This window comes from Lutzomyia longipalpis, chromosome 3 (genome assembly GCF_024334085.1).
Source record: "Lutzomyia longipalpis isolate SR_M1_2022 chromosome 3, ASM2433408v1".
In the NCBI taxonomy this organism is placed as follows: domain Eukaryota; kingdom Metazoa; phylum Arthropoda; class Insecta; order Diptera; family Psychodidae; genus Lutzomyia; species Lutzomyia longipalpis.
The window spans coordinates 8,948,143-8,964,457 of record NC_074709.1 but is presented as its reverse complement, the minus strand read 5'-3'; the positions used below and the strand labels follow the sequence as shown (position 1 = coordinate 8,964,457).

The 16,315-nt window shown below is 37.4% G+C and overlaps 5 protein-coding genes and 1 long non-coding RNA gene across 20 annotated transcripts in view; 4 read left to right on the top strand and 2 right to left on the bottom strand.

Annotated features, from left to right (window-relative positions):
• The first annotated feature begins 137 nt into the window (after window positions 1-137).
• LOC129792034 (uncharacterized) lies at window positions 138-7,989 on the top strand. The gene is made up of 3 exons (XR_008750765.1): window positions 138-1,116; window positions 7,422-7,677; window positions 7,744-7,989. It is a non-coding gene; the product is annotated as an uncharacterized LOC129792034 (long non-coding RNA).
• A 177-nt stretch (window positions 7,990-8,166) lies between these two features.
• On the top strand, window positions 8,167-9,192 carry LOC129791999 (NEDD8-conjugating enzyme UBE2F-like). The gene is made up of 4 exons (XM_055830710.1): window positions 8,167-8,439; window positions 8,517-8,655; window positions 8,721-8,879; window positions 8,941-9,192. Exons 1-4 carry the CDS (start codon window positions 8,342-8,344, stop codon window positions 9,052-9,054), a joined length of 510 nt encoding a protein of 169 aa, XP_055686685.1. The 5' UTR covers window positions 8,167-8,341; the 3' UTR covers window positions 9,055-9,192.
• A 78-nt stretch (window positions 9,193-9,270) lies between these two features.
• Window positions 9,271-16,300, top strand: LOC129791947 (exosome complex component RRP42). 2 transcript variants are annotated; one of them, XM_055830628.1, is made up of 5 exons: window positions 9,271-9,418; window positions 9,478-9,840; window positions 9,914-10,208; window positions 10,271-10,454; window positions 16,117-16,300. In XM_055830628.1, exons 1-4 carry the CDS (start codon window positions 9,362-9,364, stop codon window positions 10,447-10,449), a joined length of 894 nt encoding a protein of 297 aa, XP_055686603.1. In that variant the 5' UTR covers window positions 9,271-9,361; the 3' UTR covers window positions 10,450-10,454; window positions 16,117-16,300. The 2 variants fall into 2 exon arrangements, with proteins under 2 accessions (XP_055686603.1, XP_055686602.1); XM_055830627.1 differs by having other exon boundaries at window positions 9,292-9,418; window positions 16,093-16,300.
• On the bottom strand, window positions 10,479-13,456 carry LOC129794321 (monocarboxylate transporter 12). Its single transcript, XM_055835120.1, has 3 exons — window positions 13,032-13,456; window positions 12,220-12,951; window positions 10,479-10,985 (listed from the first exon to the last, which is right to left on the bottom strand). Exons 1-3 carry the CDS (start codon window positions 13,113-13,115, stop codon window positions 10,479-10,481), a joined length of 1,323 nt encoding a protein of 440 aa, XP_055691095.1. The 5' UTR covers window positions 13,116-13,456.
• LOC129791897 (uncharacterized) lies at window positions 13,457-15,938 on the top strand. The gene is made up of 3 exons (XM_055830513.1): window positions 13,457-15,025; window positions 15,086-15,449; window positions 15,527-15,938. The coding sequence occupies exons 1-3, from the start codon at window positions 14,247-14,249 to the stop codon at window positions 15,818-15,820; spliced, it is 1,437 nt and encodes a 478-aa protein (XP_055686488.1). The 5' UTR covers window positions 13,457-14,246; the 3' UTR covers window positions 15,821-15,938.
• LOC129791776 (obscurin) overlaps window positions 15,843-16,315 on the bottom strand; it is a 50,384-nt gene continuing 49,911 nt past the window's right edge. For all 14 annotated transcript variants that reach the window (XM_055830203.1, XM_055830200.1, XM_055830211.1 and 11 more), the window contains one exon: window positions 15,843-16,254. In XM_055830203.1, the coding sequence (XP_055686178.1) occupies window positions 16,111-16,254 (144 nt within the window). In that variant the 3' untranslated portion in view covers window positions 15,843-16,110. The remainder of the gene's footprint in view (window positions 16,255-16,315) is intronic.

Genomic DNA, 16,315 nt, shown 5'->3' with positions numbered 1-16,315 from the left:
ATCCACCCAAGACAAATCAGGAAAAAAGTGCATTTGCTATAAAAATTTTTTCCTCAGTGCCATCGTACATTGTTTGAGAAGATATAATTGTACTTACCTATGACTTGGTGGAATCTTATCTAAATACATTACATTTTCTTCTTTTTTTTTGTTTAATTTACAGAGGTGAGAGAGAAAAAAATGTCACTTTATGGCATCATTAATTTCACCTGGTGGCCCCATAAAAGGTGACGACAATGTGGCGAGGAATTGGAGGATGAGTGGCGTGGCAGCTGATTAAGTTTCTGCGCCATTGTGTTGCGTAATGAACTCATCCGCAGCACTTGATCACTTACTTGGGGAAGGATTTGTCTGATAACCCTTTTTATGATAAGAGTGGAGGATTTAGCAATGGATCTGCTGCTGCTGCAGTGTTTAAACAATAAAAGTAAGAGACAAACATTTCTTTCACCTCTTTTTGCTAATCTTTTCTTCTGTAAAATAATCAAGAAAAGTAAGAGAAAATATTTTATTATTTGCATAAATTCTCAGTGAGAAGATCACATGACTGTGGCTGGCTGGCTGGTGTGTGATAATATATCTTGCTGATGCTGAAGCGTGGATTATCGAATAGTACATAAAGAGAGCAATTCCATGACAGTGAATCATGTCCCTACTGTCGACGGATAGCTCTCTTTATTTTCATATTCGCGTTATTTTCCATCGTTGCTGCTCACTTTCTTATTTATTTAGTCACTCTGATTAAGTTACTAAAGAAAATCACTTCACTTTTTCACATTAAAAAAAAAATCTGCACAAAGAAATGGCGCAGGATGGTTTAGCGTAGAATTGGCGCGCAATTGACTTGGAGTGCTGACTGAGTGATCATCAAGCCTTAAAGTCGAAGCACTGGCTGTAGAGGAGAGTTTTGAGGTGCAGACGACACTTGGTGGATACACTCACGACTCCACCGTGTGACTGATTGTACGGAATTATTATTGGGAAGAAGTGTGTTGGCCTCTGTGTTATCATTTTTACCACAAAAAAAACACCACCAAACTCCCCACCTTACACCTTTTCTGTGTCACCTGGGAAGGTGGAACACACACAGTCGGAGGCAAGGAGGGATCTTCCAATGTACAGAACATTTTTTTTTTACTTTATCGTCTCTGCTCTACTTGTAGAGGTGGCAAAAACTCACTGACAAGCCTACAATACACAGTGCGTGGGGTAGAAAAATTATTGGCTTTTTATTGTCGTTCTTATGCGCGGGGCCAAACCGGGTGCAAGCTGAATCGCTCTATACGAAGATTAGAGGATGGTTAGATGATTTAAAAAAAATCAGGGAAGCTCAGGAATAATTTTCAACCCAATTTTGAAAGAAAAAAAAAATGAAAATTTACTTGAATTCTCGATAAAATAGAATTTAGTATTTCACTTTGAAAAAAAAAAGTTTCTGTGCTCAAAAAAAATATTACAAATTTTCAAATTGTGACCATTTTATTCATAAGAGGTTCAGAATTATCTCAATACAATTTTTATTAATTTATTCCTCTCAAAAAAAAAACTTTTTTTTATTCAAATATTTATATTTTGACATACCTACCTTGAAAATTATGAGATAATTCGGATTGAATAAAATTCTTATTATTAGTTTTCTTTCGCTGAAAAATTGATTTTGATAAAATAATCTCCCAAAGATTTGATAAAATGTTATCAAAATCGATTTTCTTAAAAGTCGGATTTTCGGTCTCAAGCTCGGTTAATTAAATTTTATTCAAAGCCAATGTTTCGGACTATTTAAGTCCTTCATCAGGGCCTACAAGAATATGAAAAAGAATACATAACACTCAAAAAGACCTACATGACATGTTATCAAAATCGATTAAACATTGTTATTCTAGTAACCTTAGAATAAATTCTTCGATGTTTGATAATTTGTTTTAAAACGTTTGAATATTTTCTAACGTTTGACGTTTTGGATTATTTTTTTTTAGTTTAGTCAAGTATACCTTTGATTCGTTCATGCATAGAAAAATTTAATCCAAAACGTCAAACGTTTGTAAATAACTGTCAAACATTTAAAAAAAATGTCAAATATTTAAAAGAAATATTGAACGTTGAAGAATTTGATCTAACGTTGGAAAAAAAATTGTCAAACCTTTGAGGAAAAAAATTCAAATATTATAAATGTCAAATACAAAATTTCAACTTTAGAATAAACATTAAATATAAGAAAAAAACCTCCAGCTATAGAAAAAGACGTCAAACGTTAGAAAATGATATCAAACATCAGAAACGTCAAAGGCCTAAAATTAAATTTTAACGAAGGAGAAGAAACGTCAAATGTTTGATTTGCAAAAAAAAAAACTGTCAAAACCTGCTAATATGTAATTGCCGTTTTAATGTCTTTTTAGTAATTTCAATCTTTATAAATTTTGATTCCTAAATCATTCCTTTTAAATTCAAATGTTTTAATGTTTTAGTGTTTTAATTTAAAGGCCCCAACCCCTAACATTAACGTACAAACTGCAAAAGACTATTCCAATCAGGCCGAAAACTTTTCCACTCACTCCTATATTAGTTTTTCATTCAAGCAAATAGATCAACGCTTAGAGGAATTTTGTTGGGGAAAAAATTCTCTTCCTCATAAATACCCCCCCTGAAAATGAAAGATAAAATGATCACCATAAATTGGTCTATCCTCTCGTCCATCTTTAGCTAACATAATTCCGCCCTATCGAAGCAATAAAAATTTTATTAATTTTTTTTCCACTGACCCTCGTCCAAACTTCTCCCAAATCGTCGTCGCGCAGTCTTATCAGTGTAGGCAAGTCAAGTCACACGATTCTGATATGATTCCTTGATTATATACACCTTGTCTTTGAGCACACACACGCACAAGTCATTTAAGAAGGGCGTGACAAATGAGTTTTTTTTTAAATTGAAAAGATATGGCAAATATTTAATTTGATTGACAAAGTTGATTAATTCACGTCTCGGCACTTCCATTCACAGCACGGAAAATCGCTTTTTATCAAATTTAATTTTTTGCTCAAAGAAAAAAAAAAGAGGAAAAGAAGAAAATTTTGTGAGAAAAATTGTAAATTTTTCAGAGGAGTAAATGGTACCACGTCGAAGATTGCGAGATGACTAATAAGAGGATTTCCAGAAGAAAAATCTCAAACATTACTCACTCTTTACTGGCTGCGGCCACTCAAGAACCGTGAACATTTCTTTTTTTGTGGATGGGCTTCTTTTCTCTTTGACATCGTGCCTCTAATGAAATAATTCAATAACACCATGTTACGCTGAAATGTGGTGTTTAAACATAATAATTAAAGTTTTTTTTTCTTCCTCCTTCTCTCTTCTTCAAGCTTCGCGTAATTGTTGAAATTCTTTGCAGAAAGAAGTTAAAAAAAAATAAAATTTCTCCTCCACGACAAAATCTTACGTAGAACGTTGAATAATTTTGAAAGATGGATAATCTTTACGGACACACAGGTTGTAGTGAAAACTGTCTCACAGACGGACTGTGGGTGCAAACAAGAGTAGCGGTTGAAGAGGGAATTTCTTTGCGTGATTCATTAGCTTCCTGCAAATCATTTTTTTTCTTCAATTTTTCCTCCACCTCATCCTTCAAAAAACATCTCCCGCGCGAAGTTTCTTTGCAAAACGACATAAATCAACGAAGAGATGATTCTTGATGGTGAAGGGTAAAAAAGCTTTGCTGTATCCCTGATATTTGATTACTTGAAGCCTTAAAGGATATTAATTGATTCGACTTCAAATATAGATAATTTTGTGCAAAAGTAAGGCATTAAATGAAGTTTTAAATTTTTTTTAACGAATATGGGAATTTTAAGCTATTTTTTCCAATTGTTAGACGTCTAAGATAGGTCGTCTTTTACTAGAAGTAGCTGTTCTAAAGACTTAATGATCTCTTTAAAGAATAAATTGAATCTGTACTTAATTTAATAATTGAAAAAGATTTAAAATTGAAAATCATTTTAGTTTTAATTAAGCTCTATCTTGGAATCAACGTTTTTTCTTATTAAATTTTCATTTTTCTTCAAACCGCCTAAACTTAAAAATCAATCTAAAATACCTTTAGTTTAAAAATGATTAAATTTTGTGATTTTTAGTACGAATTTGAAGAAAAATCTCTAAAATTCAATTTTTAATATTATTTTGTAAAATACTTCAAAAAATCATGCAAAAAAATTTAATGAATGTTTTACTTGGTCCTGAAATACAAGAAATTTAAGTTTAATTATATTTCAAGAACTTTCTTGTTTAAGAATATTTTTTTAGAATATTCTGCTTTATATGTCGTCTAGAAATACAATTTTTGAAGTTTTACGGTGTAAATGTTAAAGAAAAAAGTCATTTTTCTTATTGTCCAGTGACTTTTTGGTTAAATTTAAGTTGTTTAAGTTTCATTTTTTCATTTTTCGGTTAAATAGGGTTCTTACCCAGAAGAAAATCACGTTTTTTGTGAATAAACAATTATTATTATATTTTCCAGAGCTTTCAGCTGTGTTCAGAGCCTTCTTCAGTGGCTACAGAGAGAAGAAATTTATTTACAAATATTTTCTATAAAAAAAAGACAATTTAATCAACGAAAAAGCCTGAAAATTATTGTTGTTACTGATGTACGTCGGAAAATCATTTTATTATTTAACGTTGTGAAAAATAATAATTTATTTCTCCCTTTTACATACAAGTGTTTTTGGAACGTTGTGAAAATGTCTTGTTTTTAAATTTCTTTCTAAAGAGCATTAAAGAGATTAAAAGCAATAAATTTCGCAACAAAATCTTGTCTCCTGCTTCTTAAAAATTAAAAAAAAATGTTCATCAATTCATCAATAAAAATTCCATTAATTGAAAGAAAAATGTGAAGATCATTTACAGTACAGCTCTACTTTTACATGGAAAACTAGGCGAGCTTATTTGCCAAATATAGGAAAAGAGAAACCAACATTATGACCGCAGAGATGCTATGAAATTTCAATAAATACTCACATAGTCTGGCAAAATGTGATAATTTGTCAAAAACGACTGATTTTTTTTCATCTCATTCCAGTATTTCTTGCGAAGATAAAAAAGCATCTTCTATGAATATTATCCACACACAATTTTTTTTCATATAAAAGCAACAAAAAAAATGCTGAAAATTGTATTTAAGTGTGTGATGCAATTGATGGGGCGCAAACAAACCAAGGAAAACTCTGCGGAGATAAAATAAATAAATATTATACAGAAATATTAGAGCAAATCGTGATGTACGTGAGGTGATGAACTACTTTCAAAAGGAATTTTCTATTTGGTTCCATTGACAATATATTGCAGATAAATTACACAAGGCACAAAATATTGTGAAAAGAATGTTAATAATCATTTCATTGCGCGATACTAAACTCCTTTTCCATTGCGTGGGATGTTTGCACAAATGCTTCAAACTTTACCTGTTTAGTCTTCATTATTTTTTCTCTCTCTCGAAATATTGACGCGAAAATATTTTATTCATTTTGTAAAGATAAAATTAAAATTTAATTTTCAATTCTTCTGCAACACTTTCAGCACTGATAAAGCATAAATTTTGTGTGGAGTTTGGAACATTCAAAAGCACAAATCAGAGCTTGAAGAAAATCACAAAATTATTATTTTTCAAACGATTTCAAGAACAAACACTGAGATAAAATAGTTGTAGGAAAAGAAATCCGAGAAACTTTAAGATTTAAATCTAAGAATGAAATGCCGAGATGGTGGTGAGATAAAGGTCTTTTTATACCACCAACATTCCACCTTATAATCATCCTCCACCCCACACACAGAGCTACCTCCATGTCCCAACGCTCTCCAATTGGTTTCAGATACTAAACGTATCTATATACATACAATGAAATAGAAGATAAAATATCTGGAGCTTCCTCGGCACTGGGGGCGAATTACCAAGAACAATGAGATGAAAAGACTTGAAGAAAAAAATGAATTTTATATAAGAGATATTTGTCTCGCGCTGATATTTACTTTTCCACCTGAAGGAGACAATGTTGTGGGAGGTGAAGAAAAAAAATCCTCCTCATACAGCCACGTTATAATGTGAGAGAGTTGAAAAAGAGGTTTTTCCTTCTATCTTACCTTAATTTGACAGCAATAATAATTCACATTTTGTAGCGAGAATTTATAATTTCTTCATCAACTCCTCCAACAAGCAAACATACCCAATTGCGACAGTCTTATCACTCGCTGTGTTATCAGTCTCTGTGTATTCAACCACATCAACCCTTCACTACCTGCGTGCTGTAAAAGGTAAAACAACTTTCTTGGCAAAATCGCTGAATTTTATTTTGCCACCCAAGGGCTCTCTGTGAACATTTTTAGCAATTTTTTTCAATAAACAAATTCAAGAAAAATTCTTTTAGCAAAGAAAAATGTGTAACAATGAGAATTATGTATCGCTGTTTGTTGGTGAGATGATAAAGCATACACAGGGAGGAAAAATTTAATTGTTTGCAGCCGCATTTAGCTTGTATGGCAAGTTAAATTTACAAGGTTTTACAGGTGCCTCATTGACTATTCAAATATTGGGACATTATACACGAGAAAAAAAGAGTTCAAGCTTTTATCTCGCTGCTTTACACGCCACATTGAGAGATAACGAGGACACCTCTGCGCCAGATAAATTCACAAGAGAAGATTTTCATGCAAAGAAATTTCCTTCATTGTTGCAGCCATACAGAGAAAATGAAAGTAATGGTCTATGCTCATAAATTTGCATTAAAATTATGAACTTTTTATTAATTCTTATCCAGGGGCGTGGCATGACATTTAATTCAGAGGGATGTTTTCTTATTTTAACGTTGTATGCAATTCTAACGATTGTTACGTATTGATTTTTAGGTTTGACGTACCTTTTTTTATTTAATTAAACGTTAACTTTAAATTTTTTTAACGTTTGCACATTTTTTGATATTTATTCTAATGTTTGACGTTATTTTTCTAACGTTTGCACATTATTTGACATTGATTCTAAAGTTTGATGTTATTTTTAAAGAAGGTGTAGAAGATGTAATAAAAAACGCTAGCTAATTTTAAAAGTTTTCTAACAATCTAACGTTTTAACCGGGGTTTGAACATTTCCAACCTTTGACATTTCTACTAATCTTTGATTGTTTGTTTCTCTTTCTTACGTTTGACGTTAATTATACGTTTGACAAATCTTTTTCATTTTTTGACATTTCTAACGATTGACGTTTCTTTTCTAACTTTTGAGTATCTTATTGTTTTTATCTACAAAATTTACTGATATTTTGATTATTTTATTTGTAAATAAATTCTCTATAAAAAACATTCTAAAGAATTTGAATTAACAAAATATTACTTTGGGCCAGTGGGCTGGCCTAAAATTCTAATTTTTCTTGAGAAATATTCAACAGGTGACCTGCCACAAGATTTTCTCAACTTGTGCATTATCCATAAGCACCTGCATTGCCAAATTGGGCCACAAAGCTGATGCAAATGATGCTCAAATTGGGCCACCCTTTTGGGTATAAAAGATCAATAAATTGAGAGGAAGATCAATCAATAATTCATTCAGTTTCGAGAAAGAAAGTTTAAAAAAATCAATAAAAATGTTTTCCGCTCTTTTGAGTCTTTTGCTGCTTTGGGCAACTCTGGCTGTGGTCCTTGCACGTGAGTATTGAGAGATGATAAATTTAAAAAAAGGGAAGTTTTAATAAAATGTGATTGAATTTTCAGAAAATTCACAGCAGCAGCAGCAACAGAATATTCCAAATAATGCCCAACAGAATCCCATCAATACTGACATTATCAGTGATCTTGTGGGAGTGATTGTTGGTGTAGCTCAGGGAATCCTTGGTGGAGGAACAGACCTCGTGGGAGGAGTTGCTGGATAGAGAATCTGAGAATTCTTTCTTTTTGTAATTATTGTTTTCTAATGTGAACTCCATGGATGATTTTTAATAATAAAAAAATATTTTTGAATAAAAAATACATTTTCCTCAATTTCTTAAGACTAGGGATTGCAGATGAATAAATTCTTCTTGAATTTTTATTAAAGATTCTTGGAGTTTCTCAAAAAAAAAAAAAAAAATTCCCTCCATGCCTTATTGTCCGTTACTTTTTAAATAAAGCAAAAAGCCCACTAGAGGCGCTGCATGTCGTCTGTCAAAGAAGTGTAAAGAAAAAATATTTTGTAAATAGTAAAAAGTTTTTTTTTTGCAATTTCTTCCCATTTCCTTGTGAGCATGACTTGCATTCAGTGAGGGATTTCCTGGAGAGGTATGTCCTGCATCTAATTCAACCACTCTGTGGGGGTAGAGCTGTGGGTAGCACCATGATATCGCTCACGAGAAAAACGGAGCGTGTTTCCAAGCGGATTTCTGTCCGAGATCGCCTGCTGGTGAAGGAAGTCCAGGAAATGGAGCAAACTCTGTAAGTATCACGTGAAGCGTTGGAAGCTCTGGATGTGCCTCTATTGACCCTTTTGGTTGAATTTGATGAATTCACAGCCCCAGCACATGCAAAGTCAACTTTGGGGATCCACATGTTCTCAGTGAATTCACCCTCACAATTCTTCCGGATGAGGGATACTGGCAAGGAGGGAAGTTTCAATTTACTATTTCAGTTCCCGAGGAGTACAACATGACGGTGAGTTCTCCGTGAGATTCCTCAAATGTTTTTTCAAGATTCCTCAATGAAAACTTTTCTTGTAGCCGCCGAAGGTGAAATGCTTAACAAAGCTGTGGCATCCAAATATCTTCGATGGAGACATCTGCCTCTCGCTTCTGCGACAGAATTCAATTGATGGTTTAGGTTGGGCACCAACCAGGCGACTTAAGGACGTAATCTGGGGACTCAATTCTCTCTTTACGGTAACAAAATTCCCTTCAATCTTCCTTCCAGCTGCTAATCCAATACAAATTATCCTTTCAGGACTTGCTCAATTTCGACGATCCCCTCAATATTGAGGCAGCAGAACAGTATCTGCAGAACAAGTCAGATTTCCAGATGAAAGTTAAGGAATTTGTCCAATTGTACGCCAGATGACTTCCAGTCTGATACTCAAAAACAAAAAAAAAAGATGTGCACGAGAGAAGAACGATGTAATGTGAATCTCTTCCTATTGTCAGAAATTTCTTAACTAGGATTGTATTCAAATTAAAGGATAATTTAGGTTTTAACAAACATATTTTCTTTTCATTTTTTGTTTAGTTTTCCGGGAAGTTACTTCCAAGAAATCCCGCTAGGTGGTTTCTCAGAGATGTTTTGTTTTTGAGGTTATGAAACGTGCGGTTTGTTTATTTTGCCCGTTTCGCCTTTTTTTGCTTTATTTTGAGGGAAAAACAATTGGAAAATGGCAGATATTTCACTGAGTGATGCCGAAAAAACTTTCATTGTTCACGGAGTACAGGTATTGGGGAAAATCCCCGCCAAAAATCCCCTAAATTGACCAAATTTTCATCTTTACAGGATGACTTCCGAACAGATGGGAGAACTCGACGGGATTACCGGCCAATGGAGATTGAGACGGACATTGTGAGTCACACGAGTGGATCAGCAAGGCTTCGTCTTGCCAATTCAGACATCCTTGTGGGTGTAAAGACGGAAATAGACACCCCATTTGCTGATCATCACGACGAGGGAAAGATTGAATTCTTTGTGGATTGTTCAGCCAATGCTACGCCGGAATTTGAGGGCAAGGGTGGTGAGAGTCTCGCTCTGGAGATTGCCAATGCCCTGCAGAAGGCCTACGCATCCCACCGTGCCTTTGACTTGAGGGATTTATGCATCTTGAAGTACCATCAATGCTGGAAGCTTTACGTGGATATTCTGGTTTGTAAAATTCAGCAAGATTTTCCCAGGGAAGAAAGAGTTGAAGAGTTGAAGAGTTCCTTTGATTTTACAGATCCTCGAATGTGGAGGGAATCTCTTCGATGCTGTTTCTTTGGCTGTCAAGGCGGCTCTGTTCAATACGAAAATCCCCAAAGTTAGTGCCGTGCAGGAGGATGGTGGGAATGTTGAGCTGGAGCTCTCAGATGACATTCACGACTGCACGAGGTTGTCAATCGAGAGGGTACCATTGCTGGTGACTCTGTGCAAAATTGGGGATCACTCAGTTGTTGATCCTTCAGCTGAGGAGGAAGAATGCGCCTCTGCGCAGCTTGTTGTTGGAATTTCCTACTCTGAATCAACAGATGAAGGTGAATTGTGCTCTCTTTGTGCTTCCTGGACAAGTTAAAATAAATTATATTCTTCCCCTCAGGCTTTGTCACAATGATGAGAACACTGGGCGCTGGTTCATTTCTCCACACAACCCTCAAGGAAACCATAAAATTGGGCGTAATGGCGGGGGAATGCCTCAATGTGGAACTTCTCAAAGTCCTCCGGCAGGAGGAACGTCTGGGGAAGTCTTCGAAAGATGTTTATGGATTCCTCAAATGAACAAGGTCAGATTTTTTATGATTTTTCCTTTATTTTTGTGCCCAAAAGCTCCCCTTTCCCTCCTTTGAACCCCCAAAAATTACCCCTTGAAGCGGGGTACAACCGGGAACAACCACAAGTAGGGCATTCTGCATGTGTAGGGAAAAGCGATAGCTGCTCGTTAAGTCACGTAGCCACCCAAGGAGTTGTCCCAGAGTTATCACAGAAATTCCTTTGGCTATCATTACGAGTCCCAGGGCTCCGGCTAATTTTTCCTGTGAACAATGTTCAGACACACAGAGATTCTGATTAACGACTGTGGCTGCCCGGATGTACCCATAGACGGCTGAAATTATCAGGAGACTATCCTTTCGGGATGTTTCCGCCAATGTGGCACGAATCCCAATGAGGAGAATAGCTCCTATGAGGAAAATTGTTCGGCAGGAGATTTGGAAGCGATCTGTTAGCGTGGGAAGGGTTAATCGCGATGCCAGATCCATGGCAGCCAGAACAGACATACAAAGTGCAACATCCTGCCCATTAAGTCCAGCTGAGAACTGGAAAAAGAAAATTTATGGTCAGGAAGAAAAATGTACGGGTAAGCTGACCAAGCTTACGGGAGTTGTGTTTCTTTCAGTGTACCAATTTTGTGAGAGCAAACTAGAACGCGAATTAATTTAAATACGCGCAAAGTCGGGAAAAGTTGAAAAGTCATACCCTAAGAAATGTTTGGAAGGCCATATCTCGAGAACGGATCCATAAATTTTCATAAATTTTTTTTTGTTTGAAAGGTCTTGAAGTCAGCTATAACATATCGAAAAATGAAAAAAATTTATGTCACTATTTTCGAAAAATTCGAGTTCGAAATTTTCGAAAACTTTGTTTTTGATTTTAGCGCCTCTTGCGGTCATTTCTCGAAGTTGCAATGTTCTAGACATTTGAAGGGTTTCACGAAACCTTTCATTTACGCTTGAGTTGATCGAAATCGGACTTGTAGAACCCGAGATATGACATGCCAACTTTGAAAGGCTATATCTCGAGAACGGATCCATAGATTTTCTTCATTTTTGGCATGGAGCTAGATAATATGGTCAGCTATAACATATCAAAAAATGAAAAATAAATTATGTCGCCGTTTTCGAGATATTCATCGAAAACTAATCGAAAATTTTGTTTTTGATTTTTGGCCCCCTAGCGGTCACTTTTGAAACTTTGGATGTTCTAGAGAGTTGTAGGGTTTGTTGATAGCTTTCATTTGAGCCCGGGTTGATCAAAATCGGTCAAGCCGTTTTCGAGTTATGGTCGATTTTCGATGAAAAATTGTGGCGGCCATATTGACTAAACGGCTTGACCGATTTTCGAAAATGAGGTATCGTTGGAAAGTTCTTGATGGCCCCTACAACATATCAAAATTTCAGATTTTTAGCTATTACAGGGGCTGAGATATAGCGAAAACAAAATTTTGAGGTTATTCAAAATGGCGGACGGAGGGGTGGGGGGTAAAATTTGACATCATAATCGGATGTCTTCCAGTCGATATTTAAACTTTGCCGTTTACCGCAAGTCTCTATCTATTACCGTTCTCTCGCAATTTAGCGTTATACTACGGACGGACGGCCGGCCGGCCGGAAAAAAAATTTTTTGGCGCATACGTTTTTTGGAATGTGGGGACCCTAATTCGTGCTCATCCCAAGTTTGAGCCCGATCTGACGACTTTCGATTTTGCTCGGTACACAAAAGCTGTGTCTGAAAGAAACACAGCTAAAAAGAATAAATTTGAATTTAACTGACCTGGAGGAAGTACGGGAAGATCATGGAGAAGTTAATGGAAGCAGTGTAGGCGAGAGAAACTCCCAGGCCAATGTTGAGGAAGGAGAAGTCACGGAGGAGATTGAGATCCATCATCCTCCGGAGCTTCTCCGCAACAGTTTCGGGGATCTTTTGATGTGCTGCTGGAGGATCACTGGCAAGGAGTTTTTCATGCTCCTGGGATTTATGTGGTGCATAGGAATGCCATTCAACGGGTTGGAAGAGACAAGCACCGACTATTCCATGGAAAGCGAGTGCCCCGACAATTAGAACAGTCCCCCGGTAGCCATACTCCTCCTGGAGGTAATTTACAATCTGTGGCATCACCATTTGACCAATTCCCGTGCCGGCGAGGGCTAGCCCCACAGCTTGGCCACGTCGACGGGCAAAGTAGCTATTGACGGCCATAAAGGTGGAGGGATTGAGGAGTCCCAGCCCCAGGCCAACGAGTCCACCGTAGGAGATGAGAATCTGCCACAGTGTCCGTGATTGGCTGCTCATGATGAGCCCTGTTCCCGTGAGGAGGCTCCCAAAAATGGCCACACGGCGCGCTGAGAAGGTTCTAATGGCTGGTCCAATGATGAAACCAGTCGCATTGGTCACGATACTATTGACATTCATCACGAGCGCCACTCCTGTTGTGCTCTGTCCCAATTCCGCCAATTGCTGGCTGAAGAGGAGCCCAAAAACAGAGATGAGGGATTGATTGAAGATCTAGAAAATTCATTTAGGGAGATTTTTTCTTATTTATTTGATTTATTTTTAATTAAATATTATTTATTATGAGAACTTACATTGGCCAGGGCTACTCCCAGGACAACCATCCATCCCCATCCTCCATCAGGAGCCAAAAGATTACCAACTGATGACTGAATCATATTTTTTATGACTTTTTTTGGTCAATTTTGAGTGATCTTTGCTGATCTTTCCACCAAAGATCGCGATCTTATCGAAGTTTTTGGCTTCTGGGGTGATCTCAGGGATCTCAAGATGAATCTTTAAGCTTTTTTATTAAACAAATTTTACACTAAGTAGTCAAAGTTTCACAAAAACTGATCGCAAGTTGGCAAAAAATGAATTTAGTGGCCTTCCGGGAAAGACCAGAAGCCACGGAATTTGCACACATTCTGCGGAATTAGTGCTGAGAGATAAATATCGATGGCATCGCGTAATTTGATAAGAATTCCTTTGTGAAAATGCACTCTTTGCACAATTTAGGTGTGAACGAGAGGATCGTGTTGTGGTGATCTTGATGTGTGATTTTGTACGTTGTGCTTTATGTGATCTTCAGCTGTGTGTCGGTCGAACTTGCGATTGAGGGGCTGTGAGTGAGAGAACAACAAGAAAAAAGCTCTTCTCAGAAAGCTATATAAATTTTGATGGGATCTTCCGGCGTGTTTTTGCTGTGAGAAGAAGCTACGATCGTCGAGAAAATTGAATATCGCACAGAAGGTTGAAAAAAAAAAGACTCAGTTATGCAATAAAATAACTTTTCGTGGTCAGTGATCATGAGTTTCGTTTGATTTTTGCTCTGTGGGAGAGACTTTCGCCAAAAAATTTACCCGGAATCTCCACCTTCTCCACATGCGAATGATCTTCGGGGCTTGAAGATCGCCAAAATCGGGCATTTCAAGCGTAAAAATGAGATCAAAACTCATTTTGTGGACAAAACTCATGCGCGTAGTGTTGATCGTGTGTTGATGAAGTGATCATTCAGCTTTGCTAATTGTAATTCTTCTCACAGAGAGATGATAATTTGCTCAGGAAATATTTTTTTTCATGTGATCAGCAAATTAATTTTTGTGACCCCAAAAATGTGGGTGAAAAGTTGCCCAATATTTGATGAAGGAGAAGGAAATGGCTGACGGGGAATTTTCAACCGGACGCAGGAAGTAGAGAAGCCTCCCCTGAAATTCTGCTGATGAATGGTGAAAAAGAATTTCCGGACGTGTGAAAATAACTTTGTGGCGTGGAAGCAATCCAGCAGTCAGTTTGTTTGAAGCTCTCCAATGAATCGCAAGGATTTTCCGTGTGTTTTCTGTTTTCTCCTCCTCGTGGGGGATCAGTGTGTCTGGCCAGAGGCAACCAAAGTCTCCCCAGATGTTGTGGCGGTTGAGGGGAAAACAGAGGATAATGCTGAAGCTGCTGAGAGTGGGATGAATCCACATTTTCATCGAATGCCGCCACCAATTGGGCATATGATGCCTCCACAACCACCACAGGGTCCTCCACCACCACCTCCTGGACCTCCTGGACCATCTGGATCTCATGGATATGGAATGCCACCACCGAATCATCCAAATCATCCTATAAATCTTCCTCAAGGGCAGACAGCGCCAATGGAATTTTATCCCATTCGTGGGAATCCACAGCATCAGCAGCAACAATATTACTCCTACAATCGTCCGGATGATCGCCAAGATATTCGTCCTGATTTCCGTCAAGACGTTCGGCAAGACATTCGCCAGGATTTTCGTCAAAAATTTTCGTCAAATCCGGAAGATGAAACCCTGCAGGAGATGAAGCAAACAATGGCTGCATTCTCGAGTATGCAGAAGCAATTTCTAAACAACTTCCGGACACTCCAGGAGCCTCGAAATTCCCCACCAATTGTTGAATTGCCCACAAGGCATCAAGAAGAAAATTCCTATGATGATTCGGAGGACACCACGGAGGAGATTCGTGATCCCCGGAGGAAGTATCCAAGAACAACGAAGGATCCTCAAGTGACACAAGTGAATAATGTGAAGGATGTGATTGATAAAGTTAGCAGGAGGAAGAAGACGCGGTAAGTTGGCTTTGTTTTCTGTTGAAAAGGAAGAACTTGAAGCAATTTCTTTTTCTGTAGACCAACAACTACGACCACGGTTGTGCAGTCAGTGCCACAACCTGTCCAGCAGGCTGTTGTGCAGCCTGTCCAGCAGGCCGTTGTGCAGCCTGTCCAGCAGGCCATGGTACAGCCTGTCCAGACCATTCAACCCATTCAGGCCATTCAACCCATTCAGACAATTCAACAAGCTCCCGTATCAACCATCCAGGGCTTGAAGCTGAACAACAATCTCAGTTGGAGGAATCTCCTCGATAGGACACTCTCAATTTCCACGGCACAGCAAACTTTTGAGACAATCAAATCAGACATGATTAGTGCCCTCTGGACGGGACTCCTGGTGGCTGCTGTGAAGTTGGCTCCATTGATTCTCATTTGCATCAAGGTTAGAATCAAAAAAGCGTCCTTTGGGAAGCCATCTTGATTTTTTTTCTTCTTGTCTCAAAATTCTTTGGCGTTTAGCTCGTTTTCAAGGCAATCCTCCCACTTGTGGGTATGAGTTTGCTAAATAGATCAACGCAGGATGTTCAGGTGCAATCGGCGGTGGTTCAACCGGCATTTGCACCTGTAGTTCAGCCGGCTTTTCAACCTGTTGTCCAGCCGGTGCTTCAACCTGCTTTCCAGCGTGTTCATCAATTTATGCCGCTCATGACGTCTGACACAACAACAACAACCTTCCAGCAGGATGTGGATGTTGACGATGACACGATGCTGGATAATGAGTTTGAGAGCATAAAGAGACACTTCTACAGATGAGAGAAAAGACAACTCCCACGCAAAAATTCGACAACAATTTATTGAAATCTTTATCACTGTGTTGTTGTGTAAACAATATCGCCTCAAATAAAACACTTCCACCGATTTTTTTAAATAACATTTTTTTTTAAAGAAAGCTTTGTTATTTCCATCCACTTTTGATGATCCTTGGGCACCTAAAATAGCTCTAAATTCTTAGTTTTTTCTTCTTCTCTTTGGTTGATCTTCATTTCTGCTCAATTTTTGGGATTGAAATGATTTTTTTTGTTTAGGATTTTCTATTTGTTCTTCTATAGGGCAGCTGAAAGTTCTTCTTGAATGGAGTTAGAGCGTAGGAGCTGCCTCGGAGATGGACCACTCATGAAGGATGAGCTGATTGTGTCGGATTTCATTGCTTCGTTCATCTTCATTGTATGATATTCTTCCGAAAAGTCCTGAAAAGAATTTTTTTGTAATAAAATTCTTTTTTTTTTAATAAAATGTTTTTCTTTGCGC

Coding starts and splice junctions, on each gene's coding strand:
- LOC129791897 (XM_055830513.1), top strand. CDS start 14,247: ATGAATCGCAAGGATTTTCCGTGTGTTTTCTGTTTTCTCCTCCTCGTG. Junction 15,026..15,085: donor AGCAGGAGGAAGAAGACGCG/GTAAGTTGGCTT, acceptor CTTTTTCTGTAG/ACCAACAACTACGACCACGG. Junction 15,450..15,526: donor TGATTCTCATTTGCATCAAG/GTTAGAATCAAA, acceptor TTTGGCGTTTAG/CTCGTTTTCAAGGCAATCCT.
- LOC129791947 (XM_055830628.1), top strand. CDS start 9,362: ATGGCAGATATTTCACTGAGTGATGCCGAAAAAACTTTCATTGTTCAC. Junction 9,419..9,477: donor TCATTGTTCACGGAGTACAG/GTATTGGGGAAA, acceptor TCATCTTTACAG/GATGACTTCCGAACAGATGG. Junction 9,841..9,913: donor AGCTTTACGTGGATATTCTG/GTTTGTAAAATT, acceptor TTGATTTTACAG/ATCCTCGAATGTGGAGGGAA.
- LOC129794321 (XM_055835120.1), bottom strand. CDS start 13,115: ATGATTCAGTCATCAGTTGGTAATCTTTTGGCTCCTGATGGAGGATGG. Junction 12,952..13,031: donor TGGGAGTAGCCCTGGCCAAT/GTAAGTTCTCAT, acceptor TGAATTTTCTAG/ATCTTCAATCAATCCCTCAT. Junction 10,986..12,219: donor TCTTCCCGTACTTCCTCCAG/GTCAGTTAAATT, acceptor TTCTTTTTCCAG/TTCTCAGCTGGACTTAATGG.
- LOC129791999 (XM_055830710.1), top strand. CDS start 8,342: ATGATATCGCTCACGAGAAAAACGGAGCGTGTTTCCAAGCGGATTTCT. Junction 8,440..8,516: donor CAGGAAATGGAGCAAACTCT/GTAAGTATCACG, acceptor ATGAATTCACAG/CCCCAGCACATGCAAAGTCA. Junction 8,880..8,940: donor GACTCAATTCTCTCTTTACG/GTAACAAAATTC, acceptor TTATCCTTTCAG/GACTTGCTCAATTTCGACGA.